Source organism: Lepidothrix coronata, unplaced genomic scaffold (genome assembly GCF_001604755.1).
Source record: "Lepidothrix coronata isolate B3197 unplaced genomic scaffold, Lepidothrix_coronata-1.0 Scaffold349, whole genome shotgun sequence".
NCBI lineage: Eukaryota > Metazoa > Chordata > Aves > Passeriformes > Pipridae > Lepidothrix > Lepidothrix coronata.
This window is the reverse complement of record NW_016690529.1, coordinates 104,745-122,479: the sequence shown is the minus strand read 5'-3', so window position 1 is coordinate 122,479 and position 17,735 is coordinate 104,745. Positions and strand designations below refer to the sequence as shown.

General features: G+C 55.5%; 1 protein-coding gene across 1 annotated transcript; it reads right to left on the bottom strand.

The window, feature by feature from the left end:
- Window positions 1–8,936: 8,936 nt before the first annotated feature.
- Window positions 8,937–10,655, bottom strand: LOC108509254 (loricrin-like). The gene has a single exon (XM_017838598.1). It carries the CDS (start codon window positions 10,167–10,169, stop codon window positions 8,937–8,939), a length of 1,233 nt encoding a protein of 410 aa, XP_017694087.1. The 5' UTR covers window positions 10,170–10,655.
- Between the last annotated feature and the right edge of the window lie 7,080 nt (window positions 10,656–17,735).

Genomic DNA, 17,735 nt, shown 5'->3' with positions numbered 1-17,735 from the left:
AAGCGGGAAAGCGGGAGGTTTGCGAGGAGGCAAATCACGTTTCTGCCACTCTAATGCCACTTTGGGTTCTCGGGAGAGCAGGAGGGAAGGGGCGGAGGGGAGCGGTGCAGCCCCGGGGTGTGCGCGGAGCGTCCTCTCCTCGTCCTCCCTCTCACTTCTGCTGCGGCGGCCACTGCGGCGGCTGCTTGATCTGCTGCTGCTGCTGGCAGGGCACGGGGGCCACGGGCACCGGCACGGGGGCCACGGGCACCTGCCCGGCCCCGGGGGCCACGGGGCACTGCGGGGCGAGCACCACCACGGGCGTGGGGTCCTGCACGGCGCTCACCTCGTGGCACACGAGCCCCTCGGAGCCGTGGCAGGACCTCTCGCGGTCGTGGCAGGACGAGCCCCCGCCGTGGCAGGAGCTCTCCGAGCTGTGGCAGCCTCTGTTCTCGCGGGAGCACATTTTTTGGGGGTTGGCGGGGCAAACCTGGGGAAGGAGAGAGGTTTGTCGTTAGAGGCAGGAAGCGCTTTCCCCGCTCCGATCTGGGGTCAGGTTTCCTCGCTGTGCTCATGAGCCTGTCGGGGCTCAGCAGGATTTGCCTTTCTGCCAGTCCTGTTTCCCCAGACTGGGGCTTCATTCCAGTGCTGGATCAACCAGGACCATCTGAACACCCTCCTGAGCCCCCACAGCTGCCCTGAACCCCATTGCTGCTGGGCTCCATGAGCTCATTCCCTGCTCTCCCATGAGCTGATTCCCTGCTCTCCCTCGAGCTCATTCCCTGCTCTCCTTTGCTGCACCCTGGGATGGTCTCAGGGCTGTGTAACGGAGGAGCAGAAGCTCTGTGGGATTCCAGGGTATCCTGCACCAGCAAGAGGCATCTTGGCAAAGATCCCAAGAATTTGTAGCCTGGAGGAGCCCTGGCACATCTGGGAATTTACAGCCAGGACTGGTAGAGGAGCATCAGCAAAATACCCTTCCAAAGCCAGGGGCCCAAAATGAAGACCCTCCTGTGCCTTCCTCCCTCCCTGTGCCCTCTGCTCCCTCTGTCCCCTGGGAGTCCAGGGCCAATTTCCTGAGGAGAACCCTCTGTGCACATCTCAACCCCTTCCTCAGGATTTCTGGGATTTCAAGGAGGCAAAAGGCATCCAGGATGTGGCTGAGCTGAAAGCTGCTCCTGCTGCTCCTTCCTCTCCCAGTTTAAATCCACTTTTTCTGTTCTTCCTAAATTTCTTCAAGGACAGTTTAATACTTTCAGCTTAAGAAGCTTAGTAAAGGAGTCAGGCTTATAAATGCAATTAAAATTCTGAGCTTAAACCCAAGGTCTTATGAAAGATCTGTTTCCCATTCATTCCCAAATCCCATTATTTACTTTTCTTCCTTTCCAGTTTGTCCTTTGGAAACTAGAAAGTGCTGGAATAATCCCAATATATTTACAGGTGATAAGAACGATAAATTTGGCTTCTCAGCATAGGAAGTCCTGATTTTTGAGAGCACAAAACGGCCCCAGCCACAGAGCCAAGATTTGGCTCTCAACACCCCCAGCAAATACCCCCAGATGCATCTCCCTAAGAGCAAAGCCCAGCTCAGCGCAGCCAATTTTAATCAGAATTAAAAGTTAGTGGTTGAGCAGCAACTTACCTCAGCTGTGAAGGCTCTGGAGAGGGAGTGGAGCTGAGTGAATGAGCTGCTCTCCCATCCAAGGACTTTTATACAGTTCCCAAATCTCTTCCTGAAAATGCAATCACCCCCTGGGGAAAGATGACCGAGGTATTTACAAAACAGCCACACCCCTAATTACCCACTACCTTCAAATGCTTATTCAACCCGATTTCGGTGATTGACTTGTCATCCCGTGGATTGTCTTCCTCCTCACACACCTTTAATTGCCACCCTGGCCCCTGCAGGTCGTAATGCCCAGCAGTGAAAACCCTGTGGGTGGGTCGACTGTCTCACTGTCAGGACAGGATGAGTTTTCTGTTGCAAAACGGATGGCAAAGGTGGTGCAGTTCTGGGTTCCATCTCCTCCCGAAACCTCTCACCTGCAGTCTGGCAGGAAGGAGAGGCCAGGCCACGGGGCCCAGTCCTCTCTGACTGGTTTTGGTGGGACTGGGCTCTTGGGCAGTGGAGGAGAAGGACACCACTTTTGTGTCCTCACCATAAAAAATGGCCAGTTCTTAGAAAGCCCTTGTTGCACCTCCCCCAAAAACACCTTTAAGGTTGTCTTCACCCCACAAGACACCTACAGGCACCAGAAACTCATCAGCTGAGGGTCCCTCTCCATCTCCTTTCTCTGACAGGGTCATTTCCCAGAGCAATAAAAGCAGGATAAGGAAGCCTGTGGTTCTGAGAGCTGTGACAGGGCAGTGACCTGGCAAGGCCAGGCAGCTCAGGCCACTTTGGGAAGTCTTGGCTTAGACCTCTGGGCACCCCAAAAACATAACGTGGCTTCCTCAGCACGAGGGGGGAAACTCAAAATGAGGAAGAACAGGAGAAGAACTTCACATGAGGTTGAAGTTCTTTCCATGGAGCCCTGGAACAGCTGCCCAGGGAAGGTGTGGATTCTCCCTCTCTGGAGACATTTCAAACCCACCTGGACGTGTCCCTGTGTCACCTGCTCTGGGTCACCCTGCCTTGGCAGGGGGGTTGGACTGGGTGGTCTCCAGAGGTCCCTTCCATCCCCAAAATCCCACGATTCTGTGATTCTCTACCTGTGTTCATCTACTTCACACCTAATTTGTGGCCATTTCCCTCTTGCTGGCACAGTCACCATGCCAGCTTCCATCACTGGCATTTTTCCTGGCCAGCCCCAAGGAACCCCAAAGTGGAATTTCTCTCTGCAGATCTCTGTTTCTGTCCCATTTTAATCTTTCCATGTAGCTGTGATGGGAAAGAGGTGCCCACAGCAGCCTCTTGTGCAAACCTTGCACCCGTGAGCAAGCTGTGAGTAAAACGCCGGCTCAGAGCCCACGTAGCTCCCCACACGTCCCCAGCTCACCCGGCTCTGCCCTGGGGCAGGATGGGGGCAGCTGGGGGCAGAGCAGCTCCTGCAACCCCGGGGCACCGGCCCTGGCACTGGTGAAATCATCTGTGCAACCAGGGCTTGGCAATGGCGCCGGTTCCTCCTCTGCCCTCCCGTCACCACCGTGACCGTGGAATCTGGGCAGGGATCACGTGTTCTCACCCCCTTTGCACCAGAGCTCCCTCCTGGGAACCACGGGCCTTTGTTGGGCAGAGGTGGCTGAAGCCCAGGGGCGGCTCCCACTAAAACAATCCCCGGAGTTTCTGTCCAGAGGCGCCAGTTGGAGACTTTCATGCAGTGTTTACCCCTCAGCTCCACGAGAGGGGCCACGGCTCCGGCGAGCACGGACACGCTCGGGGATGAGAGTCCCTGGTTATCAGGGCTGGTCGGGACAGGGAGGACTCGTTCCTGCCCTGTTGCACAACCAGTGGGGAGGGAACCTGGCTGTGCCAACACATCAAACCCACCCTGTGCCTCCTCCCAGCCCCACGTCGGAGGGGAGCTCTGGAAAAGGCTGGTGGGATGCAGCTCCAGCTCCTCCTGCTCAAGCCCTGGGTGTAAGACCATCTGGGTCTATTAAACTATTATATCACCTAAACTTGTGGAGTGCTCTTGGCAGATGCTTCCCAAAATCAGTCAGGAGGGACAGGGAATAAGAAATGGACTTTTAAAGTGTTTTCTGTTTCCTTTGGTTTTGGAGGGATTGAAATTTTGGGTGGTTTTTGGTCAGTCAGTTGAATAGACACAAAGATTTGAACCCCCCAGACTTGGTTTTCTGGAAGTCTCCTGGAATTTTTTGGAGCTTTCAGAGTTCTTTTACTACTTTTGATGCTCTCAGGTGAATTAGGGAAAATTACAGAAGTCAGTAACAAAGTGGTAGATTTTAGAAATTTAAGTAGATTCAAATAAATGATAAAGCTGCCTAATTTTAGAATGGAATTTAATGTGGCTGGTGTGAAAATCTTGTGTAATGTTCCCCGCACAATGGTCTTAGAGCATTTTACAGTGTGAAGGATCCCCGTTGTGGTACCAAACATGGGTTTAGAGCTGAGAGGATTTGGGCCTTTGGTGTTTTCCAAACACCAGGACAAAGTTTTCTGGACTTTTACTGAGCTGAAAGGGCCAAAATCCCCACAGGTGGGTGAAAGCAGAACAGTAAAAAATAACCAGTGTGATTTCACGTCTCACTTTTAAATGGGCACAGAACTGTGGGTGGTTTTTTTCCTCTGTAACAACTATTTGGGTGAGTCAAACAACCGCAGTCCTGGCAGATGAAACGTTTGGCAAATGCTGGATGTTCAACCTCCCCCGCGCTGCCCCGGCACGGAGGAACCATCTCTTCCTAACCTGTGCCTAATTTAGGGCCTGATCCCATCCAGAGATGTCGTGAGGGAGGTTGTGGAGCAGAAGCCAACGAGCTTGTTTGAGTTGCCTCACACGAGGGTTGACGTGCTCGGGTTGCGCCATCCCTGCAACTCCCTGGGACAGGAGCCCGTGGAATTGTTCCCAGGTAAACAACCTTTCACTCCCCAGGTCACGCTGTAAATAATAATCAGGCGGAAAACCCCCGGGAGTTTTGCATATCTCCTTCATTTAGCTCGTGGAGTGTCCCTGGGGGGGGGTCTGGGCAGGGAACAGCTTTTCCATTGGCTGGGAACAGCTCTGACTTCAGCAAGAGGCAAATTAAGAACAGAATCCCAGAATCCCACAATAGTTGGGGCTGGAAGGGGCCTGTGGAGATCACCCAGCAGGGTCACCCAGAGCAGGTGACACAGGGGCACGTCCAGGTGGGTCTGGGATGTCTCCAGAGAGGGAGATTCCAAGCCTTTCCTGGGCACCTGTCCCACTCTCCATGGAAAGAAGCTCTTCCCCATTCTGAGGTGGAACTTCCTGAGGTTTAGTTTATGGATATCACTCCTTGTCCCGTCTCTGGCACCACTGAAAAGTCTGGCACTGTCCTCTTGCCATCTGAACCTTCTCTTGCTGTTGAAAACACTGTATTTTAATTCTGTTAAAACCAATGTTACATTTAAGTGTGGCTCTAAAATACACATAAAAAATGTTGGCAGAAACATTTGTCCTGTGGAGATTCCTCGAGGATCCCATTTGTGTTTTGGGTGAAGGAGCCAGAAATGAAAGAAATCATTCAAATATTGAAACTACCTACAGGCTACGGAGTTTTATTTTCCAGCCTGTGATCCAAAGGGACACGGAGAGAGGAATCTTTTCCTGTCACCAACCACAAACCACTTCTCCCAGCAGTGCCATCACCAGCTCAGCCCCGGGTGAGGGACACGAGGAACACGTCTCTTCATGGAAAAGCCACCCTGTGGCCCACCCAGGGCACTTCTGCCGGGTCAGTCACTTCTTCTGCCTGGGGGGCCAGTGGCTTTTCTGTTTGCACTGCTGGCTCTTGGTGCTGGGAATGACCACGGGGCACTTCTGCTGCACCACCTGGGAGCACCCACCCCCCCCGGGGCTGAGCTCTGGGCCTGAGACCCCCCCGGGGGCGTAGCCAGACCCTCCACTGTAGTACCCCGGTCCCCCAGTGACCCCCCCTGACAAGGCATCACTGGGGGGTGCAGGGAATCCGTATCCGGACCCTCCTCCCAAATCCCCTGGGTGGAGGGTGGACCCCCCCTCGCCCCCCAGGCTGTGTCCCCAGTCCCCTCCTCCCCCCCTGGGGGCATAAACGGGGACTGTCCCCCCCGTGACGCCCCAGCCGGACGTGCCCCCGCAGTCCCCGCCGGTGATCACCACAGAGCCCTCCCCGCCACACGTGTAGCCCCCCGAAACGCTGTAGGGGGGAGGCGCTGGCACGGGGGGGCAGTAGGAGGGTCGTGGGCTGTAGGAGGGCCGTGGGCAGTAGGAAGGTCTCCGGGTGTAGGTGACTGAGCCTTCCCTACCACAGGAGAAGGAGGCGCGTCCGAGGGGGTCGGAGAAGCTCCCGGAGCAGAACCCTCCGTGGTGCAGGGAGATCTCCCTGGAGTAGCCCCGGTGCCTGTGGGCACACTTGGCTCGGAGGAACCGGTAAAGCTGCGAGAGGAGAGAAAAAAAACCCACCCAAATTTGCCCAGTTTCACTTCATTTCGCATCGTGGCAGGTGGGGGGGGTTCAGGGGGTGGAGAGGGTTCAGGTGGTGGGGCAAGAAAAGCTTTGTCAGGGCCTGGGGCAACTCCAGCCTTCAAAGCAGGGCACTGCCGAGCTCTTGGAGAGCATGGAATGGTTTGGGCTGGAAAGGACCTTAAAGATCATCCCCTTCCAACCCCCTGCCACGGGCAGGGACACCTTCCCTAGACCAGGCTGCTCTAAGCCCCTGTTTTTCAAATCCGAGGGTATCTGGACTCTTCCTGGGATAGTTTTCCTCCTTTTTATCTCCAGGGTATATCTCCAGAGAACCAAAATCTGAGGGACATTCTTTTACCATCTAAGAACTGCCCTGGCTTTCCCCACTCACCTTCATGTCTGCAGCTGCAGAGCTGCAAAACCAGCCAGGATTATCCTTGTTTCTGTTTTCAGCCTGCTGCAAGAGCAGTGGATCAAAGTTTCCACTCCCCAGGACGTTTCTGGCTCTGTTATTGCACCCCCAAAGGTCTCTTATGGAAGGTAATTGGCCCAGACATAGAGGTTTGTGGCCATTCTGAAGCAGAGCTTGTTATTAAATAATATAAAAAATGGGTCCCAGGCTTTGCAAGCACTTTCAAACCCACAGAGGTTGTGCAGTCACCACGTGCTGGTCCCACCACAGACTAATCTGGGTTTTGCCCTCTGGCTCCCAGTCTGGTGACTGGATTTCACCTTTCTCCCTAAGGATTTGATCCATCCAGAAGAAACTGTCCAGATCCCAAGGACTTTGCTCAGGCAAGCACAGGTCAAGGTCCCAAAGGAAGGTGCCTCCCATGAATATGAATTAATAAAGTCTCAGAAAAAAATCAGACTTACCTTCTTGAGCCATAGGAAACACATTTAGAAGGTAAAAGTCGACTGAATGAGGAGCTTTAACAGCCTCAGGAACATTTATATGGTGTTTAACATATATGGGAAGTGAGACACCCTTGGGAATGATAAGGATTATTTACCTATCAAACTGGGATTTCAGTGTTTGACTCATGGCGACGATCCATATCTCCCTTCACCCAGTAATTGTTACTCCTGCCTAATGAGCCCGTTCCTGAGCTCCTGCCCTGGGCTGTGGAGGAACATTCCGGCCCCCAGAGAGGTGGGGGAGACCCGGGGGAGGTGGGTGGGAATGTGGGTGTAGGGGAATGCAGAGGATTAGGGAGTGTGGGGCAGAGGAGCAGCTGGTGGCACTTTGATCCCTCCAGCAGCTCCCCGGGGACTCCAGGGGAGATTTTCTGAAGGAAAAACATTTGCATCCAAACCAGAAGGTCACCAAAAGGGACTGATTCCCCAGTTGGGAATTTTGCAAGGGTGCCAGAGATGCTTTGGGAGGTTCATGAGAGAACTGTGAAGGTGAGAGTGTCCTAATGCTTAAACCCAGCGTGGCTGGTGTTTTAAGGCAGGATCATGCCTCCAAATGCCTGCCTTCCTCCTTTCTCATATCCTCCTTCTGGCTTGGAAAGGGGGCTCGGGGTGGTCTGGAGGGTTGCAGATCTGAGCTGCATCCCCACCCTGCTCCAGCCTGGCTCTGCAGAGCAGCTCGTGCAGTTTGGGCCAGGCCTGCTCAGCTCCAAGGAATTTTGCTGTGGTGACAGTAAGTCCCAGCTTTGGCCAAAGGCGAAGTCTGTGGGGCAGAAAGCCTTGCCCAGGGTGCTGGTGCTGCCACAGCAGGTTGTAAAAGCCTGGGCAGGGAGGGATTTGAGGCCTGGAGGCATCTTTTGGAGTGTGTGGAGCTGCCTGGGGGACTTGCTGCTGGTTTTATTTCCTTTACAGCCCAGGGCTGATTTGGCTCCCTCAGTTGTGGGGCTTCCCTCTGGGAACAGATCATGGAATCCCAGAATCCCTGAGGTTGGAAAAGCCCTCCAGGATCATCGAGTCCCCCCCCCTGTGCCCCATCCCCACCTTGTCCCCAGCCCAGAGCACTCAGTGCCACAGCCAGTCCTTCCCTGGACACCCCCAGGGCTGGGCACTCCCCCACCTCCCTGGGCAGCCCCTGCCAAGGCCTGACCACCCTTTCCAGGGGGAAATTCCTCCTGATGTCCAACCTGACCCTCCCCTGGCACAGCTTGAGGCCGTGTCCTCAGTTGCCCTGAGGTTTGCAAAGCTGAAGGAAGGGGAAGGTGGCAGGGACATGATGTTGTTCACTTTGGGCATCCACAGCTGCTCTTGGGCCATCCCCAGTTCCAGCTCCTCTGAACTGAGCCTGGTGGGCCTGGTCAGGTCTCCCATCAGCTCCACAGACGGGGCCATTGGGTGCTGGTGCCTCAGAGGACGTGGGACCAGGAGCTGGGGTGGCTGCACCATGACCAGGCACCAAAGGGGAGTTGGGTGCTGTGGTTATTTGGCATTTTGGGCTCTGCTGTTCCTCTACCAGGTAGAAAACGAAGGTCCAAACACTCTGGGGCAATAAACTGGGTGACTTTAGAGCTTCACCTACAGCAAAGCACCACTGAACCCATCATCTCCTTTACAAGGAGGAGTGAAGCACCTCATCAGACAGATTTCTGCCTTCCAAGACCAGGAGATGCTGGTTGGTAACATGAGAAATAAACAAACTTCCCAAAAAAGGCAGTTTTGAGCTATTATAATATTTATTAGATATAAAAAGGGCCTTTGGAAAAGCAGCACAACGTTATCAAAGGCTTCCCAACACCAGCAGCAGGGCACGGGGTAAGTCCTGGCGTTCTCAGCACAGGGATGCAGCATCCAGGGAAGAGGAGAGGACACAAGGGAAGGAGCAGGCAATCAGAGCCAGGTCTGGAGGTGCCGGCAGAGGCTCAGCTGGTCCTGCTGGACCTGGAGCTGCCCCGGCTGTCACTTCTGGCCAGAGGGGAAGCAGCAGCTCTGCTTGGACTGCTGGGACACGATGCTGGGGATGGCGATGGGGCACTTCTGCTGGGAGGACTGGGAGGACCCTCCAGAGCTGATGATGATGGTCTGGCCCGAGGAGCCGCCCCCGGATCCTCCCCCGCAGCATCCAGAGGATCCTCCACCACCTCCCACGATGATCTTCCCTCCTGAAGAACCCCCACCATATCCTCCTCCTATGCCATAGCTGGACCCTCCACCACAGTATCCAGAGGAACCTCCACTGCCTCCTCCCACAATGATGGTCTTTGATCCTGAAGATCCACCACCGTACCCTCCTCCAATGCCATAGCTGGACCCTCCACCACAGTATCCAGAGGAACCTCCACCACCTCCACCTACAATGATGCTCTTTGATCCTGAAGATCCACCACCATAACCACCACCATATCCTCCTCCTATCCCATATCCCGAGGAACCTCCACTGCAACATCCAGAGGAACCTCCACCACTGCTTCCCCCTCCAATTATGACCTTTGTTCCCGAGGAACCACCTCCGTATCCTCCTCCTATGCCGTATCCTGAGGATCCCCCACTGCAGCATCCAGAGGAACCCCCACTGATTCCACCTCCAATGATACTCTTTGATCCTGAATATCCACCACCGTACCCTCCTCCCACGCCATAGCCACCACTGCATCCTCCACTGCCTCCACCTACAATGATGGTCTTTGACCCTGAAGAACCATAACCACCATAACCACCACCATATCCTCCTCCCAGCCCATAGCTGGATCCCCCACTGCAGCATCCAGAGGAACCTCCACCACTACCTCCACCCACAATGATGCTCTTTGATCCTGAAGATCCGCCACCATATCCTCCTCCTATCCCATAGCCTGAACATCCTCCACTGGAACCTCCACCTCCAATGATGACCTTGCCTCCTGAAGATCCACCACCATATCCTCCCCCTATCCCGCAGCCACCACTGGATCCTCCACTGCAGCATCCAGAGGATCCTCCACTGCTTCCTCCTGCAATGATGACCTTGCCTCCTGAGGACCCACTGCCGTACCCCCCTCCCAGGCCATAGCCAGAGGAGCCCCCGCAGCAGGAGGAGCCCTGGGACTGGTAGCTGGAGGAGCCGCCCCCGTGGCACGAGGAGCCCCCACTGTGGCACCCGCTGGACTGGGAGGACATCCCGTGGCAGCCCCCGGAGCTTTGTCTGGAGCACATCTCGGAGCTGGGAACCTGCAAGGAACAGGGTGGTCAGAAAGGAGAACCTTGGAGGGGCAGCTGAGCCTTCACAGCAGACAAAAAAATGGAAGAGGACCCAGGAAATGCCCCTTTTGCCCCATTCCTGGAGCTTTAACCTCCCTCACCCTTGTGAGCTCCCAGGGAGTGCCCTGCAGGGCACAGCAGTTACAGGAACACTCTGTGTGCACGGAGACCGTGAGCACACATGTGCACACATGCTCTGACACGCTCCGAGCTGGCAGCCTGAAACATTTCATCCCTCTGGATGCCCAAAACTCCCAGCAGCTGAAAATTCAGCCCCCAGAGCATCGGCTGCAACTCCCCCCTCTAAGGAAGGCAGTTCTGTTGGCACATCAGGTGGGTTTCTGGAGCCACCACAGTTCCCTTGTTCAAAGAACCCTCAAAGACCAGCTGGTGGAGGGATCTCCCTGCGTTGGGGTTCCAGAATTTTCCGTATCAACGGCCTTACCTTCAGTGGATCTGGGAACCGTGTGATGCTCGGCGGCGGGTGAGTGAGGAGCCCTGGGATGGGTGAGCTTTTATATCGTGTACATCGCGCTCCCGAGGGAAGTGAGACACCCTAAGGAATGCTGAGAGGTTTATTGACAGAGAGCTTGGCTCTGGCTGCCTCCTTCTTTGACTCACTTGCAGCACAGGGGTGATGGGAAGGAGATGCATCAACCACTTTCTGCAGCACAGTTTATAATTCTATTTAATGATTCGCTTCCGGGAGCCTTGCCCTCGAACACTGGGGGCAAACGGCTTCTTGGGGTCTGATCTGGGGGCTCCCTGATGTGTTTCTGATGAGCTGCAGCTTCTTGGGTGCTCAGCAGAGAGTGGAGATGCTGAGAGGTGGAGACTGGAGTGAGTTTGGGCCAGAGAGTGATGGGAAGGATGAGGGTGAAGGATGTGCCAGAGCAGAGCTCCAGAGAATTTTGGAGAAGGGGGTTTCCTCGAGGACTGGCAAGAAGGGGAGCTGGATGGGGAGTATGTCCAGTATGTCCTTTCCTGCTGGGAAAAGCTCAACAGGCCAGAGGTACCTCCTCAGATGGAGAGCACTGCACTGGAGCACCTCAGCCCAGACCCATTTCAGAGGACACTGTGAGGGTGACAGAGGCAGGGGGGACATTTCCCCTCATTCTTTCGGGAGCCTGAGGTGGAAGGGGCTGTTAGACTGAGCAGAGAGGTCTGTGCTCAGCTCCAGCTCCCAGGGGTCCCAACCTCCAAACCAGAGTGAGCAAAGTCTTGAAACCCTTCTGTTTGCAAAGATGCCTTTGAAGGCCATCAAGCCCCTTCCCTTGAGCTCTAGGGCAGGAAACATTTCCTCTGCCTCAGCAGGACCCATTTTCTGAGGGTCCTCACTGACCAACCCTCCCACACGTGAGCTGGGGAGTCACCTGGGTATTTTCCTTGCTGCAGAGGGACAGTTTGCCAGCACAGCTGTCCCAGCACTCATCCTGCCACTGCGTCACGCGTGCTTGGAGCCTGACAGCAGATCCACCCTCCTGGGACACTGAGGAGAGAGGGAGTAATCGGGGATTTTAGCTGTGAGGACTCCTGACAGCAGCAGGTCCCAGCCCCGTCACCATGAATGTGATTTTGGGAGTGCACACACAACCCCTCTGGTATGGGGACAGGACCATCAGCACCAGGAACACTCATGCAGGGGGAGTTCCTTCACTTTGCTCTGGACTCCTTCCAGTGCAAAGAGCCTTATCTGTGCTCTCATCACCAGATCTGAGGTGTCACCGCAGTCCTGGCTCTCAGCTGAGCGTGGGTGTTGTACCGCTGAGGATCTCAACACCGTGATCCCTTCCGTGCACTGACGTGTAGGGACTTGCACAGAGGGACACCCAGGATTAGCAGCTCATCAGCACACAGGGACACCCAGGATTAGGAGCTCTTTGGGACCCAGGGTGTGAGGAAAGGCCGTGGAGGCTTTTGGAAAGGGTGGTGAGAGGGGCTCACAGTCCAACGATGGGTTGTGGAGACCCCAAGGTTGGACCCTGGACTGGAAACGCTGAACCTGCAGCACATGGACTTGTTTGGTACCTGCCAGGTGTGGAGGAGAAGTGTGGCTGGATCCAGAGCTGCTGGAGGGGTTGGCACTGCCACAGCCTCTCCCAGCCTACAAAGCAACTTTGATCCCTGTGCTGGGTAAAGGGAAGGGGGGGGGCGAAAGGCTTTGTGGTGGAGGCTGCCCCAAATTAGGGCCACGCTGCCCAGGGCTCTGCCTGGGCCCTCCTCTGCCCTGCAGTGCCATCACCCCCAGGATGGGCTGGCAGGTCAGGTCACCTTTCAGTCTCACCACTGCAAACACCTCACCCTGGGGTGTGTTGCTGTGAGAGAGGAAAAACCCTTGGCCAGATCCCAGAATCCCTTTTCCCAGAGCTTCCTTCATGCCCAGCAGTGCCAGTGTTGATAGTGTGGGACATGGTGAAGATACTGCTGGGGTAAGAAGAACTCCCCAGTTTTTGTCCAAGAGGCAGAAGCTGGTCAGTCAGGATCCCTCAGGAGTTTGAATGGCAAATGATTCCCTTTAGTCCTGATTCTGTTTCCTCCTCACAATCATGTTTGTGAGATGGACAAAACCCCTCTTGGCTTCAAGTTCACTGGACCCAGGACTAATCACACCTGTCCCAAAGGTGGCTTTGGGAGTCCTCTTTGAGAGGACTTTCCCACTTTGAGAGGAAAGCAGCCCTGGGCTGCATCCAAATGGGCGTGGGCAGCAGGTGAGGGAAGGGATTCTCCCCCTCTACTCTGCTCTGGTGAGATCCCACATGGAACACTGAGTCCAGTTCTGGTGTCCCCAATGTAAGAGGGGCATGGAACTGTTGGAGCAAGTCCAGAGGGGGCCACAAAGTTGATAAAGGGACTAGAGCATCTCCCCTATGGAGAATTGTTCCCTGTGAGGGTGGGGAGGCCCTGGCACAGGTTGCCCAGAGCATCTGTGGCTGCCCCATCCCTGGGAGTGTCCAAGGCCAGGCTGGAGCAACCTGGGATAGTGGAAAGTGTCTCTGCCCATGGCAGGGGATGGAACTGGGTGAACTTCAAGGTCCCTTTCAACCCAAACCATTCCATAATTCCACGACTTTCTGTTGATTTCTGCACCCAGCTTTTGGGATTTCTTTGGGAAGGAAAAAGTGAGGTGGAGCAATTTCCCAGGTTAAAGTTGCAAACCCTGAGGGATGTTATTTGCCAGAGGGACAATGACCATCTGCTTCCACAAGGAGGTTTCTCTCAGGGAAGATCTGTCAACAACCCCCTGCTCCAGCACTGGAGGCCGGAGAATATTCCACAGCAGAATCTTTTTGATGCATTATTCATTTTTTTGGGAAGTAAACAGGGGCCTGACAAAGGCTAAAAGCAACCTCACACAACCAGTTCTGTCTGGACACCGAAATCTTTATTTCCTGTCACATTGATGGCACAGAGGAGCCACCTGGGAATTCACAGCTCTGGGATGTAGCACCAAGGGGACACAAGGGCAGAGGGTGTGCACGGAGGGAGCAGCAAACTGGGAAGGCACAGCTGGGCTGGTCCTGCTGGACCTGGAGCTGCCCTGGCTGTCACTTCTGGCCGGAGGGGAAGCAGCAGCTCTGCTTGGACTGGTGGGATATGCTGGGGATGGCGATGGGGCACTTCTGCTGGGAGGACTGGGAGGAGCCTCCGCCGCCACCTCCAGAGCTGATGATGATGGTCTGGCCCGAGGAGCCGCCACCAGATCCTCCCCCACAGCATCCAGAGGATCCTCCACCACCTCCACCTCCAATGATCTTCCCTCCTGAGGATCCACCACCAGATCCTCCCCCGCAGCATCCAGAGGAGCCTCCTCCTCCTCCACCCCCAGAGCTGATAATGATCTTCTGGCCTGATCCCCCACTGCCCCCCCCATATCCTCCTCCCCTCCCGTAGCCACCACCGGATCCTCCACCGCAGCATCCAGAGGATCCTCCACCACCTCCGCCTCCAATGATGATCTTCCCTCCTGAGGATCCACCACCAGATCCTCCACCGCAGCATCCAGAGGATCCTCCACCACCTCCGCCTCCGATGATCTTTCCTCCTGAGGATCCACCACTAGATCCTCCACCGCAGCATCCAGAGGATCCTCCACCACCTCCGATGATCTTCCCTCCTGAGGATCCACCACCAGATCCTCCACCGCAGCATCCAGAGGATCCTCCACCACCTCCGCCTCCGATGATCTTCCCTCCTGAGGATCCACCACTAGATCCTCCCCCACAGCATCCAGAGGATCCTCCACCACCTCCGCCTCCAATGATGATCTTCCCTCCTGAGGATCCACCACCGGATCCTCCCCCGCAGCATCCAGATGAGCCTCCCCCTCCTCCTCCACCGCCAGAGCTAATGATGACCTTCTGGCTGCCACCGCCAGATCCTCCTCCGCAGCAGGATCCGCCTCCTCCCCCTCCTGAGCCCCCGCAGCAGGAGGAGCCCTGGGACTGGTAGCTGGAGGAGCTGCCCCCGTGGCAGCAGCAGCAGCAGCTGTGGCACCCGCCGGACATCCCATGGCAGCTTTGCCTGGAGCACATCTCAGCAGCCACCCTGCAAGGAACAGCTCTTTACTCAGGGCAGCCACCACCCTCCCGAGGATTTCCCGCAGCAGCCCAACAACACTGTGCAATGTCCAGAATCATCATTTAAAGCCTTTTATCCCAAAGCTGTTCCATGTCCATCTCTACACCGGTGAAAGACTTTGAGGAGCACGGGATAATCCCGCTTCTGCTGCGTCCACAGGAGATCTAAATCCATGTGCCCTCCCACCTCCACCCACCAGGCAAACTTCACCAAAGCATTTCTGTTTTGCAGGAAGGGAAGATGAGAATCTCTCCGTGGGGCAGAACCGGACTTACCCTTCTGGGCTCTGACCACGTTCCCCACAGAGCAAAGCCGAGTGAATGAAGCCCTGGGAGATCCACCAACTTTTATATTGCTTTTCCCAGGTGGGAAGTGAGGCATCCAAAGGAATGGTGACGGGTTTATTTACTGAGCAGTGTCCTCCTTCAGCCCACTTGTCCTGACTCACGGGATCAGAGCGATGCCTCTCCGGTGCATCACTTCCTCGGCTGTGCCGCAGGTCCCGCACGTGAGCTCCGCTCCCGAGGCTGAATTCCCAGACTCGGGTCAGCACCCTCCACTCCAACCAGGAGATGCTGCTGGGGTGGGGACCGACAGCAGAAGGGGCTGTGGAGCCTCGTGTTCGTGGTGTGTTGCAGGCTGGGGACACACGGGGGTGTTGTTGGGATGTCCTGTGCCAGGAGTTGGACTTTGATGATCCTTGTGGGTCCCTTCCAGCTCAGGACATTCTATGATTCCGTGATTCTCTGCCCACGGAGATGCCCAGGGAAGTGGAGGGGTCTGCACTGGGTGGGAGTGGTGCTGCTGGGGCAGCAAAGGAATCTCCCATGCCTGGATTCCCCACTGCCCCAGCAGAGGGTGGGCCATGACTTGGGTTTGACTCCACCACTGGGGACAGGGCAGAGGTCAGGCAGGTTTGATGCCCCCTCTGGGAGGAAGGGTGACACCTATTTTGGAAAGGAGTTAAGTGCTGCAGGTGGGAGATACCAGGTACAACATCCACCCTGTGCATCAGTATCTTGGTGGATAGTGACCCAAAGCAGGAATTCCTCCCTGTTCTGGAGCAGCAACAGGATTTAGGAACGTGCTGGGCTCCTGCTGTCAGGCTGAGAGCCTCTGAAACTTGGCTCCTGGTTTTCCTGGTCCTGGGCCATTTCTGGGTGCAGGGGTGTCTGACAGCAACGCTCCCACCCCCCTCAAGTGGGACCCCAAACCTTCCCTTAGCACTCTGTGGGTAACCTCAGTGTTTGTGCAGCTCCCAGCCACTGGTGTTTTAGCACCCTGGGACTTCCCATAATGAAATCCCAGGCAACTCAGCTATTCCTGTGGCAACTCTGGCTGGAGGAGCCCACCTGGACGTGGTTTGAGACTGGTTGTACCCCTGAGGTCCCCAAGGGGGAGAGGGCAGAGGGTAGAGGGACACGTAAGATGTGGAGGAAGGTCACTCCTGCCTCTCCTGGGACACCTCCAGCTGTCCATCATCTGCCTCACACACAACAGTTCAGGCAGGGAAGGTTCATTTTCCTTTCCCTGTTAATTGCCAGAATCAACCACATCAAAGAAATCCCTTCCCACAGGGAAACTCCCTCTGAAGACTCATCCCTGGAGCTGTGTTTTAGCCCTGTGGGAATGAGGAAACCCCTGGTTATTCCAGAATTAGAATCCCAAGTCCTTGGAAGGGGTTTACTGAAGTCCTGGCCCTGCCACTGGCTCCACTGGGGGTTCAGAACTGGAGAGAGGGTTGGAGAACCCCCTCATTTCTCCTCCACAGCTCCTTAGGGCAGCTCTGAGCACCACGTGTGGGGCCTCAGCTTCACTCACACCTGTAATAGCACCTTTGGAGCACTTTCTGCTACTCTTGGTAGCAGAGGTTTGGCATCATCTCTCTCTTAAACCATTTAAAACTTCCTTGGGCATCACCAGACTTTTGTGTGAGGTAGAGGGGCTGCAGTGATTAACTTTGTGGTACCTCCTCTGATGGGCAGAAGTCGGGATCATCACTGGCAAGAGACATTAAAAGGTGACCTAAGAATATTTAATGAACCCAAAATTTTTTTTACAGGTGGGTTTCCACGTTCTGGAGCTTTATTGCAACAGCCTCAGCTCAGAGTGAAATCCTGGTGATGGAAATAAAGCGACCAGTGTCGGAAAATCCAACCACTCACACTCAGGAACTCTTGAGAACTGCAAGTTTTATTGTCTTGTGCAAGCACCAGAAAACTGAGGCAGGGAACAGGCCCCTGGCTGGAAGTCAGGGATACACAGCACCAGAGGTTCTGCTCAGCTGGAGAGCGGGATGGAAAAATCCCAAGGGAAAGGAACCAGGAATAACTTAAATTCTTAAATTGAACAGAGGAAGAAATGTGAGGCTCATTCATATCTTGGACTTCCTTGGCGTGAGAGTCCATTGTGCAGCCACTACTTGCGTTTGATCTGGGGTGGAAAGGAGATGGGCTGGGTCTGCTGCTGGATGGACCCCCCCCCAGAGCTGGAGGAGCCCCCTCCACCACCTCCCCCGATGATGCAGATGGACCCCTGGCCTTGGTGGCCTGACCCACCTCCTCCTCCTCCACCTCCACCACCTCCTCCTCCACTAATAATGATGGGGCCTTGGCCCTGGTGGCCTGAACCACCTCCACCACCACCTCCTCCTCCACTTCCACCCCCAATGCAGATGGGACCCTGGCCCTGGTGACCTCCTCCACCACCTCCACCACCACCACCACCACTAATAATGATGGGTCCTTGTCCCTGGTGGCCTGAGCCACCTCCTCCTCCTCCACTTCCACCCCCAATGCAGATGGGACCTTGTCCCTGGTGGCCTCCACCACCTCCACCACCACCTCCACCACCTCCTCCTCCACTAATAATGATGGGGCCTTGGCCCTGGTGGCCTGAACCACCTCCACCACCTCCTCCTCCACCCCCAATGCAGATGGGACC